Genomic DNA, 17,961 nt, shown 5'->3' on the forward strand with positions numbered 1-17,961 from the left:
GCATTACGAAATATCGCACACCGCTCTCTGCATGTTTTCCAGACAACGTGCTTGATTTGGGTTGCTCACATTTTCCCTCTCCCACACGCCCCTCTGACCCTCACCCGTTGTTCCACTTTACTGTTTCTTTTTAAATGATATTGGCAGTAAACAAAACACTTACCTGATTTTCCCTGATCCTTCTTTTCCCCCGGGACGCCTCCACGCCGCGACTGGAACAAGTGACCCAGACGAAAGGAAAACAGTACATTAGAGAAAAGAGCCAAGGGACTTATCATACGAATAGAAAGAAACAAAAACAAGGGACCTAAAGCACAAGATGAATAGAGAAGAGTTACAAAGGAGAAAAAGGAAAAGAAACACATATTGTTTTTGGTTGGTGTTTTTTTTCAGTTTTTTCTTCTGCCTGGAAAACTACAGAAAAGAGTAATAAAGAAAGCCTAAAAAGTCTATCAAACAAAATTAGTTCTTGTCTTCTTATTCTTATCGAACAGAAGCTCCTTTCTTCCCAAGGATCCCACAACACAGACCTTCTAGAAGGCCAGTGGAGCATTTCTCTGTTTCTAGGGGCAAGGATCCCATATTTTCAAACCCATCTTCAAAATATGAAAAATACAACAAAAGCGATATAAGTAATGAGGGTAATCATTTTTATACAAGAGAAACAGAAAATGCAGTCTTTCTTCTCGTCTATCAATCATGCACTTAATGGTTCCCTTGAAGTTCTTGCATTAAATTTCTGATGTAAATTGTAGATTTCAAGGGTTACAAACTGTTTCTGGTCTATGTCTTGGCTTGGGTTCCTTCAGTGACTTTTCTGACACAGTTGTTATTGGTGGCATTGATTAGGAGGTCCTGCTGTGCTACATTTGCTTTCGGTAGAGCTTCAGGAATCTTAGATGGGCTCATAGGCATTGGATTAGAATCAAGAATGCATTTAGAGGAGCGAATAAAACTGTGCTTTTGCCAATCTGCCTCTTCACTTGTAGAACTTGATGGATGCCTTTTTCTACACAAGTCTTCTCCAGTCGCTCCCTACAGAAACACAAATAGTTTACCACCATAGCATAGTTGATAAATGGCCATCAAAATGTAAGATTGCATTTGTAGACACATCTAGGAAACCTTTGAAGATTCTACACCCAACAATGTTTAACCCTAGTCTTCATGTCCCTTCAGGTTTTTACCTTCTCATAAACAGCTCAGGTAATATGCATTATACTCAGGGCAAAATGCAGCACACATAGAAAGCAGAAACAAACGAGGAGAAATAAAGATATTTCTCCTTGTGTGCCTTGCCCCAGGGACGTGTAGCATTTTGACGCGTTCCCAGGCTTACCAGTAATGGTACATCTGTGAATGCCCCACAATCTATGGGTGGATGTGTGGGAACACTGACTCTCCATCCATGGAACACCTCCCTGTGGCAGAGTAATGCAACACAGTGATTTGCACTGCGTTGCGTTACTCCAAATTTATCAACTCATTCAGGGCCACACAAGGTCTTACGTGGCTTGATAAATCTTACTTCAGTGCTGCGTCACCTCTGCGTCCTCCTTGTGCGGCGCAAGTGCAACTCAACACATTGATAAATATGCCCTGTGATGTTTAATCCAAGGATCAAAATCCTCAAAGTTGTATATAGTTAAAGTTTCAATGAGTGCAGACTTTGCAGATCTTAATGAATGTGATCTCTCTGCTTCTTTGGTCCTGCAGACAACATCCTCAAGCATTAAGAGCTGGAGTCAAAACGATGTAATAGGTTTCAAAAGCAGAATAGAACACAATTACCACAGATGTTAGGCTACATGCTCTTGGTCATCATTGAGCAGGGAAGAAAAGTAACTTCTCAACTAACAAAAAGATGTGCTTGTGCTTTGTAAAGGAAAGACACCTACCTCACAGGGTGTCCTATATCAAAGACCAAATCACAATTTAGTGACATATTTGCATTTACATACTTGCATGGGGAGAGCAAATGATTGATAGACTAAATGCTGATAAACTGCATTTAGAGAGCACACACTAACTAGATTGTCTTTTCCGATGCTAGTCAAACTTGCTGCCTACAAATGAAGCTTTCTGAAAATGGCACTAGACTGAGCTTTGCAGAGCAATTGTTTCACCTAGAAGTGAGGCGTTTTTTTGTTGTACAAGATATGTAAATATGAGTAAACAGAAACATATTCTCCAGTCATTTTCCAAATTTGGGACACACCAGGTTAAGGGGGAACACTGGTTTGCAGTTCTGTTCAAATTTTGCCTTTCCTGTCACAATAAATAAACTGATACATAGAAAGGAGTTTTTGAATAACCCATTAGGTGGCTACAAAACCTCCCACCTGTCAGATATTAGTATATTGATATAATGATTTCGAGCTGGGTGACTGCTATCCCAGGAGTTCAGAGCCTGCTGCATCAGCCAGGTGCCGTCTTTTCAAAGAGACGCTTTCAGAAGCAAGAGGAACTTTTAGGAAAATGAATGAAAATGAATTATTGAAGTGAGTGCACATTTTGCAGCCTACCTCGGGTTCTTGTAAAATCAAGTCACTTTATTTATTATGGAGATAATGTGAGGTTTTGCAACCTGATTGGGTTTCAGCCATCTTTGAAGGCTTTACAAATCAAAGAATTCACTGATCATGATTCAGTCTAGGGGCCATTGGTACATGGGGAATTGCGGACTACAACTAGGCAAAGATTATTAGTACTTAGACTTTCCCTTCGACTGGCAACTGTCTTGGGTCCCTCAGATGGGCGCCAGAAAAAATCCAGTGACCATTGTTTAAAATGTCTTAAAAGGCTTCAGTGTTTGCTTCAGGGAATTTTCCTTGTACCTTAAGCTGATATGTACCAAGGTAAGGTATTGTTGAAGCTTATGTACTGTGCTCCATGGTGGCTTTTCGTCTTTGTAATCTTTAGACAAACTCAAAGAGTCACTAAGGTATATGTTATTTAAAGTCAGGACATTGACTCTAATTTAGCAATTAAGGTTGAGATGGATTACAGATCCTGCTGGTCCACTGCATTAATACCCTTTTTATGTATTTGTTTGTAAGTCATGCTGTGCAAGGTTCTTTCTTGCTCGGTATTGGGACTAAACTGTGGAGTGGCCCTGGGGTAAATATTGATTTTATATCAACTTATTTTTGAACATTAATTATGAATTTCTCTTTCAGGATCTATTAATTTCATATATTTGTATTAATGTTATTGAAGAAGACTGTACGCCTCTAATTAGCCAAGGCTGGGGCCTGGATGATATCCACAAAATATCACATGGAACATATAATCCGTATTGTAACTGATTGTTTACAGTTTGCATGTGATGACATTCTGTGCTGCCCTATCTTGAGTGTGTGGTGCTCCAGTAGGGAGGGTATGCCATTTATGCGGCTCTTAACTCGAAAATATGTTTTCATATTTTATATTATTGTGCTGCTTTGAATCAGCCAATTGTTAAGTTCAGGATTTGCGAATTTTGCTCTTAGGATAATGTCATGAACTGTACCAAAAGAAAAGTGATGTTCTCATGAATTTCATATTTTGATATAGAGATACCATTACTATATTGGATTCGTGGAGGTCATAAATCTTTATAGCTCTGTGTTTGTAGACAATTGTAAAAAATCTGACTTTTCAATACTTATCAGAGTGTTCCTGCAAAAATCACACTGGATGGAGCAATGCAGTACTGTGATACATTATAGACCCGACCCCTTGAGCCCTTGTGCATTGCCCACATACCCATACCATCACTCATTTTAACAAGGACTGGTAGCAGTTCCATTTCCTCAACACAACAATAGCAAGGCAATTCACATGAATTGAAGGGAAAATAATACACATATAAGGAACTATGCAGCAAAACAGGAAAAGCAATAGAATGGAGCAAGTAAATATATTATAGAAAAATTAAGAAAATATAAATATATATTTACATTTCACCATTTCAAGGAGCACAGACAAGAATTTGAGAGTTGTTCCACCATAGTTGATGACCCCTGTCTTCCTTTCACCTCTGCCATTTTCGTCTTTTGAACTCACCTCAACTCTAAAGTCCTCCAATCTTTTAAAGCTGCAGAGATAATCAGCTAATTTGGGGTTGATTGAATGGTTTTTGGTTTTCGAATACTTAAGATATGCCCAAAACTTTTCCAGCCCATAGAGCTGACCTAATTAGGAAGAGAGGCAGAATTTTTCAACAAATTATTATTGTACATTAATACACCAGTAAGTACTTTTGACCTTGACAAAAACAAAGATAACTTATCATTATTGGGTTATGTAGCATCTACAACAGTACCAATGCATGACATAACCACTAATATCATCCTATTACAGGTAATATGTTGCCTACAACTCAGTAGGATCACTACTGATCATTATTAGGGTTGACTGTTAAAATGAACTATTCATAGAACTCCCAGCATACTCAGTGCATAGGTTGCAGTCAATTCAGAATGCAACAGTCAGGCTAAATCAGGCCACCCACAAATACAACAGCATCAATGGCCACCGCCAACTGTACATTGCCTCCCTGTTTCGAAAAGGAACATCTTTAAAGACCTCTGCTTCTGCCATAAGGCTGTCTTCTCTACGCATTAACCAAATTACAGCCCAGGTTTACAAAACTGTCCCAGAAAGCAGAACAGCACCTAAAGTTGCTGCGCTGAGTGACATAGAGGAAGAAGGACAGCACCATGTCTACAGAGATATGGCACTAGCCTCACGTCACCTTAGCGCTGGCGTACAATCAGGCAGTCAACGTGCCACGCACCCACCCTTGCACCATTGTGACAAGGTGTCTGTGTAAGTCTAGCATAGGTTTTGTACTGGAACAAAATACTATGCTTAGACTGACTTTAAAACTTTTCCCACTTTGGAGGTGCACTGTACAGTGCAGGGCACAGAAAAAGGAGGAACAGCTGGAGAACTAAAAGCATTTCTCCTTTTTAAAGCCTGCTTTCAAGTGAAGTTAGTTGTTGGTGGTGCAAAACCCTATAGTTTTTAGTAGATACAGTTTTGCATCCAAAACCACAGGTGGTTGCGCATGTCCCACCCATGGAAAGCCCGCTTGACGCAGAATAATGCAAAGCAGCGAATTTAACTAGTTTGCATGACTTTTTCTTATAAACCAACTAAACGCAAATACTAATTTGCATTGTTCTGTAAATCCAGAAGATTTTGCATCAGGTCTGCAATATAAATGTTAAACAAACCTGACGCAAAACGTTTGTGAATGTTGCCCATCATTTCAACAATGTGAACAAGCAACAGGCCAATCAGACTGCTACTCATCTCCCCCCCTCTCCAATCTGGCAGTAGTGCCTAAATGTCATATTAAGTATTGCCTCCAAATCAGTAGGTTCACATTTTCAAAGAACCACTTTGTGATTGAACAAATCGAACCTTAAAGCAGGATCAAAATGTGAGTTCTCACAAAAGGTCAACTTTTTGCTATGAGGGGAAATGTGCACCCTGTTTTTAATTTTGTGTTACTTTGATGTTGTAAAAGCTCTACTTGAGCTCCCTGCAAACGTTTAAAAAAAATTAAATAATTATGCTTCCTATAACGCTGCAATAGTATTTTGACATGGCCACCTTCATTCTAGAAGTCACCGGCACACGTACATTCCCGGACAGCTTTTTACAAGCTCCATTAACAACAGCAGTATTGAAGATAAGTACCATTTGTATAACTCTATTATCTGACTTTTGCTTCCTCCATACTTCTATACATCGGGTATTTGGGATGTAAAGAGGACTGTGCTGTGACCTCCTGCAAAGCTTCCTGTAGTGCTGCAGGAGTTCTTGCATAGAGTTCATATCTTCCACTCAGCACAAAACTCTTGCAGACAGCCGCGACCCGTCCTTTAAGGCGGAGGGGCCACGCCCCCCACCTTTTGCCCTTCATGAAGAGTGCCTGTCAGGCTGAGCAAAACTCTTAGTTTTCAGGTCAGGCAGCCAGGAGTGAGACATGCCTGATTTGTGCAGACTCCTGGCTGCTTGAGCTGAACTTTGGTGGGCTGCTATGCCTATGGGCATGACCTCCTCAGCTCAGAAAAGGTGCCTCGAGGCCCTCCCCCTCAGTGACGAGGGGAAGCATCACCCATTGACTCCGACCTGGGGGCTTCAGGTTTAAGCCCTGAAGCGTCCAGGGGAAATGTCAATCAGTGACACCTCATCACAGAGTGGGGTGGGGTCAGCAGTCTCACTGACCCCATCCCACTCTGTGATGAAGTTGGGACTGCTGCCTTTCCTTACTGGCTGACCAGGTCAGCCAGTGAGGGAAGGCAGCAGTCCCAACCCTCCTGGGACCTCCGAGGAAGAGCTGAAGGAAAGTGTGTGTGTGTTTTTTTAAATGAATGTTTGGTGCGTGCATGTATGTTTGAATATTGGATGAGTGTTGTGAATGGATGTGCATGTGCACGTGTGTGTAAATGAATGAGTGTGAGTGTGCTTCCCACCCGCCTCCCTCCCTCCTAAAATTACTGGCCGCCACTGTTTGCAGATCCACTTGATCTGCTTTTAAGAAGAGTTCTCCAGTCTTGTTGTTTTCATGGCTACGAGCAAAATTAGAGACTCATTTGTCTTCCTTTTGACTCACTTTTGAATTTATCATAACTTGAAACATATGCTAAGCTTAGGTAGTAAAATAGCTTTTAGCCGATGCTGTCCCAACCATGATCAACATCAGGGAAAGGAGGCTGACAAATGACACTCGCTTGATACTTCAGGACATGTTCCTACAACATAGAGAGGATACACCATGGTCCCATAAAATATGACATAAATCCCCAGGTCCCTTAGTCTCTCTTTGTCAGATTGAATAGGTGATAAGCCTTTGGACTCCAATTACTGGCAAAAAAAGTACAAACACTAGCTTGGAACAATTCAGCTGCAACCAGAAACCATTCCTGTCCCGAGTATGAGGGCGCTGAAATATATTGCACCCAATAAAATCTGACTTTCTGGGACTTTGGAATTTATCAGGTCTGGTAAATATCTCCTATTTCATGTTTTTGGGGAATAACGTGGAGTGTGGTTCTTACTGTACCAAAATTCCCATGGTGTCATAACCACCATACTGATTTCCCCTGATTCTATCAGGTTTGACCTGCAGAAAATAAAAAGAAATGCAAGTTATCTAATGCACCCTGTAAATACCGGGTGTGATAAATATCACACAACTTGCAATTCTGACCTCTGCACAAACAGTGGAATGCACAGGCATGGGAAAACACTGGCTCACTCATAATCAGGGCCTCTAAAGCATTTTTACCACCTCCATCTTCTGAGGAAGGGGTATACAGGTGCTCCAGATAAATATAGTTTGCCAGTAACAAAAACTACATTAACAGAACATTAACAAAACATTAACAAACAAACCCACTAAACTATAGCATCATAGCACAACAACGCAAGACACAATAAGGCAACCCTACACCGGGCACAATGACAACTAAACAAATTCAACAGGACACAACACATTAAAACACAGCAATCATAGATGTCCACAAAATCAACACACAACACAATTGCACTACTGAACAATAACACAACAATTTAATAAACAAAGCAACTTACCACAACACACCACAACAATGCAATATAAAAAAGTGCAAAGGAAACCCCCACAACAACGAAATACAAACCATAGTTCACTAAGTTAACCTTTCATAAATATTGGTGTGCCTTTGTCCTGTTGTATGTATTATTGTGTTGTATTATTGTGTTGGTATAGGCTCTTGCCTTGTGATCTATTGTTCTTAATTGGTTGATGTGTTGGGTTGGAGTGGTAATTTGTTGTGTTGTTTCAGTTTAATTGTGTCACCTGTTATGCTATTGTGTTGCATATCTTGTTTTGTGTCATGTTGTTTGAATTTGCGGTTATGTTGATGTTAAGATGTTTCTACTATGGTATTATAACGTGGTAACATGTTGTATTGTTATATTATTGTGGTACTGTATTGTATTGATATTTTGCCACCAGTATGGGGTAAAATCAACATTCATGCTGACAATATGGTCGACACCCAGAGCTTAAACCTCAAAAACATGGGGGGTCTATCAACATGTCCCAGCATCGACACATCAAGCTGGCCATATAACTGTCCAAATTTATTCTATGTGCAACAAGGTCAAAATGGACTCTATCTCAGAAATATCTTGGACATACCATAAGTCAATCCTTTTCTGATTGCTTGTGAACAACTTGAAAACCACCATTGCACCATCAACCGCTCATTCTATTTATAGGGTGTGGTCCAAATTAGATACTGACAAGCTGGTCCATTGTTTAGAATCCCTACAACCGGATGTACTAGTAAATATTAATGGTACTGATTTGACCATAACTCAATTTAACAACTGGATTGTTACAGCTCTAGATGAAGATCTACCTTTGAAATCAGGTACACACCATCAGGCCATCATCTTCCCTTGTGTGGTACTCTCCAGAACTAGCTAAAAACTAGAAAGAGCCTGGAAGCTCACTTAAACCTCACAGAGAAACTAGCCTACAAATCTGAACTGAAGATCTATAAGGATGCCATCATCAGCTGCTAAATGTAACTACTACCCAAATAAAATTCTATCAACCAAGAACCTAGCAAAATAACTTTTTTTGACATAAATCCCTGGCCAGTAGTGACTGCCACATATCCTAAACTTTCCGCACTCAAGAACTATGTTCAGATCTGGCAAAATGTTTTTACATTAAAATTGTGAATCTACTTTCCATTTTTAGTCCAGTTCCACCAACTGATGCCTCAAAATGACAAACATTCCAGCAACATTGTCTTGGTTCAACTTTACTCATTTGTCAGAGGATGTGACATGTGATACAATTAAGATGATCAAATCAGCATCCCCACTGGATCCATATCAAGAAACAATCTTTAAATGTATTGCCCCTACGGTCACCCCTGCAATCACAGCCATCTTCAACAAATCACTTGAACAAGCAAGGTCACACTATTCTACCACAGTATGGCACAGTATTCCAGCAAATTACCATCCTATTTCACTTTTCCCTTTATCACCAAGATCCTGGAAAGCAGGGCCAGTGGCCAACTCTCACGCTATATTGAAGACAACTAGATCCTCAATCCTGTCACTCATATCCATATGATACTGCAGCCTGTTAAATAGGTTACAACAGATGGGCATGCACTAACATGGCTAGAATATTTTCTGAAATCTAGAAAACAGGTGGTTCAGTTGCCACCCTTCTGCTCTTTGTTCAGAGATCTAGGATGTAGAGTTCCACAAGGCTACTCTCTTAGCCCCACATATTTCAATGTGTATGGGGCACCACTGTCACTTTATTGCATCTTATGGATATCAGTTTTATGCATCTACAGATAATACTAAGATCATCCTACATCTCAATGATGTGATCCGCAGGATCACTTTATAAAATGCCTAGTTAAGTTGGCAAGCTAGTCAGACAAAATTGAGGTCCGGTCTTTGGCAGCCCCTCTTAATTGTTCGTTTCTTGGTGGCCTGAATCTCTGGGCAGATGTCCTGTTCCGGCTTCCAATGCTCGAAGTCTGGGTGTCATTTTGGACCCCATGATGTCTTTAGAGCTCCACATCACAAAGCTTAAGGCTACTTGCTTTTTCACTGTGAGGGCGTTAAAGAAAATCCTTCTGAACATTCCACAGTCCTCCAGAAAGGCACTAATTAAATCTCTGATCATTAGTGGGATTGACTACTGGAATGTACTATTCATAGGCCTTCCAGCACACTCAATGCATAGATTGCAGTCAATTCAGAATGCCGCAACCAGGCTAACTATGGGTACCTGCAAATACAACAGCAGGTCTGGCCACCTCACAACTCTACATTGGCTTGCCATTTCGAGAAGGAGTATCTTTAAGTCCCCCTGATTGTGCCAGAATGCCATGGAGCTTCTCTACGCGTCCACCAAACTACGGGCCATATTTACAAGAAAGTGGTGCATCACTAGTGATGCACCACTTTTCTTGTGGCCCCCTTACATCCCCTAACTCTACCATGGTAGTGCCATATTTACAATACAGCCCACAATGGCGCATGTTAGGGGCAATAGCGCCTTTTTTTGACGCTATTGTAATGCTGTACTGGAATAGCGTCAACAGAAATGACGCTAATCCAGTGTAGTGTTAAGAGGCCCATTTAAATCAATGAGGCTAGAGATGGCACAATGGAATCTTGTAGATTCCATTGCACCATTTTTAGCGACCCTCTAATGAGGGAAGGTCCCGTTAGCATACATCATGCATGTATTATGCATGATGTTATGCAAAGGGTTTACAAGGTAGCGCAAGACTAGTTTGCGCCACCTTGTGAATATGACACTATGGTAGTGGCCCATTAGTGTCACATTTGCAGCAAAAATGTTGCAGCTAATGTGGCACTATGGGGCACGAGGGCCTTAGAAATCTGGGCCTGCATTTCCACAATGTTTTCAAACTCCAAGCCCACCTACTCAGAGCAACTACCGTTCTCCAAGCATGGAACATCCTCTTTTCTGTGGTCCGCACTGAACCTAATCTGCTAAAAGTTTGCAAATCTTTGAAAACTCTTTTATTCCACTTCTGCACTTCTTGCAATCACACCATTTTCGCTTTCCATTTTGATTCTCTCATAGCGCCAGGACACCTGAGGGAAATCAAGAGCTTTACAAATAGAATAATCTCATCAAATCAATTTGTTGTGTTGTTGTTGCACTGTTGTGTTGTGTTCTTAATTGTATCTCAACTACAGTGCTTCGGCTAAAACATGAACAGACACTTCTGTGATGCAATACTGCCACTTAAACCCTGCATTCAAATACATCCCTAGATACTACTGAGGGTATGCAATACCACCAACCAGTAATGTTTTGTAATTCGACCTCAAGAGTTTTCAAATGTCTTCTTTGAATCAACAATATGATTTAGTCTTTGAAGAGCACTTAATCCTGGCAGCAAAAAAAATGGGTGGTTTACAAACCTTAATATCTTCACAGTCCATGCATTTATCTTGGTTTCTGCCAAGAAATATAACTCACCTGACCACATGCATGTTTACTATTGAAAAAGGATGGTGCCATCACCCGTTGACTTTAGCCAGCTTCTGTTGTTTGGCATAACCCACACAATTTAGGGGTTTAAAGGACACAAAGCCAAATGCTTTGCAAGTTCACATTGTTTTTAAAATAAAGTTTGACACCTGCACAATGTGCAAAGGTGTTGAATTTTACAAAGGAAGCAAAACATGGGTCTTAATAAACAATGGGATCATGCCTGTTGCCATCTGTAGGAGGCTGGCCTGGTTTGTAGTGGGTACCTTGGGTACTTACACCTTATACCAGGTCCATTTATCCCTTATTAGTGAAATGTAGTAGTGTTCTAGCAGCTTAGGCTGGTAGAGGTAGCTATAGCAGAGCAGCTTAGGCTGAACTAAGAGACATGCAAAGCTCCTGCAATACCACTTATAGTTACACAGTACTTATACACAAGTAAGACAATACTCAGTGTTACCAAAAATAAAGGTAATAAAGGTATTTATTTGGGTGACACAGTACCAAAAATATCTTAGAGACAATACTCCTTCTGGAGGTATTGTACACAATATATAAACTAGACACCAAAATTAGACAAGTAAATAGTCATAGAGCAATGCAAACAATAGGAAATGCTATAGATTGCAATGGGGGAAAATAGGTCTAGGTGCAACACAAACCATATACTAAGAAAGTGGAATGTGAATCACGAATTCCCCCCTAGACAAGTGTAGTGTGTGCAGAATCACTGGGAAAGTAAGAATACAGTAAAGGTAAGTAAATTACCCCACCTCAGAGCCTAGAAAAGCAGGAGTAATGTACTGCAAGTTTCCTTAGGACACACTACACCTCGTGATTGGGATTCTGCAGCAGCCAACCAAGTCTGCAAAGAACAACTGCTGGATTGCTGGACCTGAAGACCTGCAAAGGAAGGGGACCAAGTCCAGAAGTCGAAAGAAGTTCCAGGAAGGACAGGAGCCCCTGCCAACACAGAAGAGGGTGCAAAAGAAGAGTCCATGGTTAGTTGAAGACCGCAGAAATGCACCCTAGAAAGATGCCAGCAAGTTCCCGCATAATGCAAAGGATGTCCCACGAAGTGAAGATCGTTGCAGATATGATTTTGTGTTGGAAGTTGCCAACAAGCCTTGGCTATGATAAAAGTGTGTTTTGCCTCAAAATAGAGCTGGGTGGACCCAGGAGGGACCTGGGGCCCTACACTGTGTGTGAGGAGGAAGAGGGAGCTCTCAGCACTATAGAGAGCCCTCAGGATGCCAACCAGCACCCCTGGAGGTCCCAGGACACAGGGATAAAGGAGGTGCAAAACACAGTGGATGCAGCACAACAAAGGAAGGTCCCACGCCGCCGGAGAACAACTCAGCAAGTTGAGCATCACAGGATGAAGTGCTGGGGACCTGGGCTGTGCATGAAGGAATTTTGAAAATAGTGCACAGAGGTCTCAGGAGGTGAAGAAGACGCAGTACACAGGGTTACCATCGCTTTCTGGGAAGGCAAGGTTTACCTCCTCCAAATTGCGTCAGCAGGACCTCAGGACAGTCTATGTCGATGATGTCCACCCCCTGTGTCCCTAGGAACACGCTCGTCACTGTGAGAGGAGTCCAAGGGTACCGGTCGTCGTCTTAGAAGGTGCCTGCTGGAGCAGGGGAGAGACTCCGTCACCCCACAGAAGATTTCTTCAATCCTTCTGGTGCAGGATGAAGACAGGGAGTCCTCAGAGTGTGCACACCATGGAAACTGTGGCAGTTGCTGACTTGGAGCTGAGGTTGCTGAAGAAAAGTATCTCTTGTGGATACTTTGTTGCAGTTACAGCGTTTCTTGGAGCAGGCTGCGGTTGATCCGAGGTCAGAGGAAGCTGAAGTTGTTGCAGAGGATTCCTGAAGGAAACTTGCAAGCAGAATCTGAAGAGAACCCACAGGAGAGACCCTAAATAGCCCTGAGAGGGGGACTGGGTACCTTATCAGGTATGGACCTATCAGGAGGGGTCTCTGATGTCACCTGCTGGCACTGGCCACTCAGAGCCCTCCAGAGTGCCCGCACTCCTTGCAAAGCAAGATGGTTGAAGTCTGGGACACCCTAGGGTGGTGATGGACAGGGGAGTGGTCACTCCCCTTTCCTTTGTCCAGTTTCATGCCAGAGCAGGGGACAAGGGGTCCATGAACCGATGTAGACTGGCTTATGCAAGGAGTGCACCATTAGTGCCCTTCAAAGCATTTCCATAGGCTGGGGAAGGCTACCCCTCCCCAGCCGGTAACACCTATTTCCAAAGGGAGAGGGTGTAACACCCTGCTCTCAGAGGAAATGCTTTGTTCTGCCTTCCTGGGAGTGGGCTGACCAGATCCCAGGAGGGCAGAACCCTGTCTGTGAGGTGGCAGCAGCTGTAGCTGCAGTGCAAGCCTCAGAGAGCTGATTTGGTAGTACTGGGGGTCCATGGTGGAGCCCCCAGGATGCATAGAATTGGCTCCCCAATACCAGATTTTAAATGGGGGGACGATTCCATGATCGTAGACATGTTACATGGCCATATTCGGAGTTACCATTGTGAAGCTACATATAGGTATTGACCTATATGTAGTGCACATGTGTAATGGTGTCCCCACACTCACAAAGTCCGGGGAAATGGTCCTGAACTATGTGGGGGCACCTTTGCTAGTGCAAGGGTGCCCTCACACGTAGTAACTTTGCACCTAACCTTCAACAAGTGAAGGTTAGACATATAGGTGACTTATAAGTTACTTAAGTGCAGTGAAAATAGCTGTGAAATAACGTATGTGTTATTTCACACAGGCTGCAATGGCAGGCCTGTGCAAGGGTTTGTCTGAGCTCCCTAATGGGTGGCAAAAGAAATGCTGCAGCCCATATGGATCTCCTGGAACCTCAATGCCTTGGGTACCTAGGTACCATATACTAGGGACTTATAAGGGGGGTCCAGTGTGCCAATTGAAATTGTTAAATGAAGTCACTAGCCTAGAGTGACACATTTAAAAGCAGAGAGAACATAAGCACTGAGGTTCTGATAAGCAGAGCCTCAGTGACACAGTTAAGCACTACACAGACACACACATTAGGCCATTAACTATGAGCACTGGGGTCCTGACCAGCAGGATCCCAGTGAGACAGGCAAAAACATACTGACATACAGGTAAAAATGGGGGTAACATGCCAAGGAAGATGATACTTTCCTACACCATCCAGATCAATAAGTGTGGGTGAAGTGTAAAGCTCCCCCCCCCCTACACACACACACACACACACACACACACAATATACTCTGAAATATGAAACTGCACATGACCAAAGTAAAGTTTATGCCTATTGGCAGTATCCAATATGTCTGCCTTTAATGTAATGCGCCCTGCACTGTCACAGGTACACCGTTCACTCTGCACTTACACAGCAGAGTCTTTTATCATCGCCGCACTGGAAGAGGAGCAAAAGCCAAGAGCATCTGCCTGTTCTGATGTAATACTACACAAGCACAAACAACAGCGCTTGAGAAGAGGAACAAAGCATTTGAGAGGGCATATTGGTTTGAAACCAAGAGCTTACTCTGGACAAATGCCTGCAAGTGCCTTGTGCACCACGCAGAGTGTCTTAAACAAGATCCGTTTAATCAATAGTGATAAAGGTGTTTTTCTGAATACAAATCCTTGCGTGAGTGATAACCCGTACTTTGGCTAAACTGGAGATTTCAAGACTCAGACTCCATCTTGTCATGTTTTACTGCACCACATGGTTAAATTCGTAAGTTCATGTCTCAGTAGGCTAAAGTTTGAATGTACTTCATTGCGGAGGGCAGTGACCTTTACAACCTCTCTGAATACAATTTATCCGAATTCAAGATTGTACCTAATTGTTCAAGTAGAATCGCACAGTATGTAGTAAAATTGTTCCAGCAACAGTGGTGGTCAGCACAAGCTCCATATTGTAGCATTGTAAAAGATTTTCCAAATGTATTTAACTGCAACAGTTTACCCCTGCTCCCTTCCGATTGGTTTAGTTTATGAGAACCATGTACAACCGTTGTAAATGTATGAAACACTTTGTTCGAACCCTATGAAAGTGTGTTCTTCTGCATGTATTACTGAACCTTTTAACATTGACCGTTGGAGGCAAATCCATGCCTGATTTCTCTCTCAATTTGGACTTTGTATGTTGCTAAACTGAACTTTACTCAGTTGTTTGATTGATTTCTTCACTTTAACTGAGGTTTGTACTCTGATTTGTTGATGAACCTAACTAATCTAATTGATATCTATATACTAAACTCTGGAAATAAAACATACAAGGTTTAAGACTTCTTTCATTTTTGTGGGACCAAATTGGTTCTACATGTTAAATTGAAACAGTCACTTAAAAGGTTCTGATAGAGAAACATGACCACTAGAATCCGTATAGTAATTACACCATTCTCAGTCCATCAGTCGCGTAGAGGCTTTTAGTGCGACGCCAATAGTTACCTCTGGAGGAAGGAAGCAACAGATGGGGCAGCTGCATTTTGCACAACTTGAAGGCAACAGATAAGATAGTTAACTAATCAAAACAGGATGAGATAGCTGCCTGGATCACCGACGTTATTCCTTCAAAACAGAAGCAGGGAAGACATTTCCTTACTTTCTTAAAAAAACTTTGAACTTGTAGACATATGGGCAGAAGGTTAGATCATTCTTGATAGTTATACCAACATTTTTGGGACCTCTCTTGGTTAAAGGACCCAACCCAATCTTCACTTATCTCAGGATGTCATCTGGGGGCTGCTCTCAAATACACATGGTTCATTAGCAGGACGTCGGGGTTATTCTGAGTAAATTTCAGCCTCCAGTGGGGTCATACTGTAGTGGCGGTCATTCTGGGTCTCTGTGGGATGGGGTGTCTAGACGAAGAGGACGTGGGCTAGAACATGAGCATGAAGCAGGAGAGTGCCATGTTTGGGCTTGTACTTCATGTTTAGATGAACTAGTCGATCAAGGCTGCCATTCCCAGTTCCCTAAGGAGTATGACAAAGGAAATATGGAGTGCTTGACTTGCAGGGACTCTGATTCTACTTTCAGGGGAGAATTTTGTATATATGTGCTTATGAGTACATTCTTGTGCATCAAAACGCTTCTGGGTACTTTTTGTTCAGCATGTTCTTCAACGCCTAATTGGAGATTATCTGTCACAATGATTTTTCCCCTTTTTGAGTCCTGGTAGTTTATTTTCCTATATTTCCTTCCAGCTCTTGTTTGCTTCTCTTTCATCTGTGTTTTCTGTGCTTCTAACTAGATTTTCCTCTAGCATTTCCTAGATTGGATCGCCTTCTTTCTGCATTCCTGTGTGATTTTGCAATTTGCAAGAAGTTTGGAATTTTTTTCTGCCGTTGGCTTTCCTTTCAGTATCTTAAGGGGACACTCTATAGTTTTGTTTAGCACTTTACTTGCTAACAAATTGGCTTCCAGAGTCGATCTCCTAATCTTCGAATTGAAGACCATCAGGCTAAATAAACTACAGTTTTGTCCCGTGAACAGGTGATTGCAACTCCAACATAATTTAGTTAGCATGGATCCTGCTCAGGCGTTAATTCACAACTATTCAGAAGCAGGATGCTGAGTTAATTACTTTATACTGTTGTGCAAATGCAGTGTGCATGTGTTTGTAAAAAAGGTAAAATAAAAGGCTTTTCTGAAAAATACATAAGACTTAATATGAAAACAGAAAAGAAGGCAGAAATTGGGCCACCAGCATTGCCAATGATGTCCAGTACTTTCTGGGTGAATGTCTGCTGAGGGGACAAGCTAGAGTGCTCATTTCCGACCGCATATTCAATGGTTTTACAAGGTATGCAGGGATACTTACATGGCTTGCCACAGAAATATTTAGGAAGCTGTAATAACCATTCAGCTGATGTAACAATCATGAGGCTAAGAACACGTATATATATTTTAGGTAGTGACAAGGCTAATCCAATAGGGAATGTAGGGATGTGTGATAAAACTTGATTGAGGTTTTCCTAATGTTCATAATTTTTTATGTTATGTAATTACCATCATTCTGAAACACAAGATGTATGGATAAATAATGTATCATAAATAATTGCATGGTGAAAAAAAAAAAAAAACTCTCTCTGTTTGTGTGTGTGTGTGTGTGTGTGTGTGGTGAATCAATTTTACTACGTAGAGGGACTCAGGAGTTTAGCTTAGCCATTGGCTTGCAGGCCTATGCCCCCGTCACCTAGTGACTTTTAACATATCTAGCTTGCTCTATTTTATTTCATTTATTTTATTATTTTTTCTAAAATGGCTGCCATTGATTATAGTTTATAGAAATGTTTTGAATTGCATGATAAGTGCCACTCTGTGAAGGCGTCATTATCAGCGTCATGATGGGTAATGGACGTAGGTATTATCACCATGTCCCTTTCTCAATTATGTGTGATAGGAACAATATGTACACTTGTTGGGGATTGTTTATATTATTGCTGCCATATGTCTGCCTTCTTATCAGTTGTTTGGGAACATACCTGCATCAGGGATCCTCCATGATCTGTATAAATACATTTCACATGCACAAGGGCATTAGAATGCTTTCTTCCAGATTCCATCTATGCTGCATATCACCTTGCTGCAGAACTCGGCCTTTGTGTCACCACAGAGACTGACCTAGAGACCTCAATCCAAGGTAACAAGGGGTGGGGGGTGCTTCTCATGGACATGGTACTGGCAGATTAGGTTTATCACACCTAGCTCTCATTATGTTAGGAATTATCTTCTCTTTGCTAGGAATTTTATATCTAATGTTTATTGTAAGATGGTAGGGGTTTTTAAATTTACAACTCTCATCTTCACAATTATGCTTCTTTTACTGTTTTTATCCTAATCATTGCAGCACATGCGTTTTATTGTAGATTGCAGTCTTTTCAATAAATATATTGA

At 41.6% G+C, this 17,961-nt stretch overlaps 1 protein-coding gene across 1 annotated transcript in view; it reads right to left on the minus strand.

Annotated features, from left to right (window-relative positions):
* Positions 1-783: 783 nt before the first annotated feature.
* Positions 784-17,961, minus strand: part of LARP1B (La ribonucleoprotein 1B) — a 229,387-nt gene continuing 212,209 nt past the window's right edge. The window contains exons 12-13 of the mRNA XM_069205824.1: positions 4,048-4,175; positions 784-1,035 (exon numbers count right to left, since the gene is read on the minus strand). Coding sequence (XP_069061925.1) covers positions 784-1,035; positions 4,048-4,175 — 380 coding nt within the window. The remainder of the gene's footprint in view (positions 1,036-4,047; positions 4,176-17,961) is intronic.

This window comes from Pleurodeles waltl, chromosome 1_2 (assembly GCF_031143425.1).
Source record: "Pleurodeles waltl isolate 20211129_DDA chromosome 1_2, aPleWal1.hap1.20221129, whole genome shotgun sequence".
In the NCBI taxonomy this organism is placed as follows: domain Eukaryota; kingdom Metazoa; phylum Chordata; class Amphibia; order Caudata; family Salamandridae; genus Pleurodeles; species Pleurodeles waltl.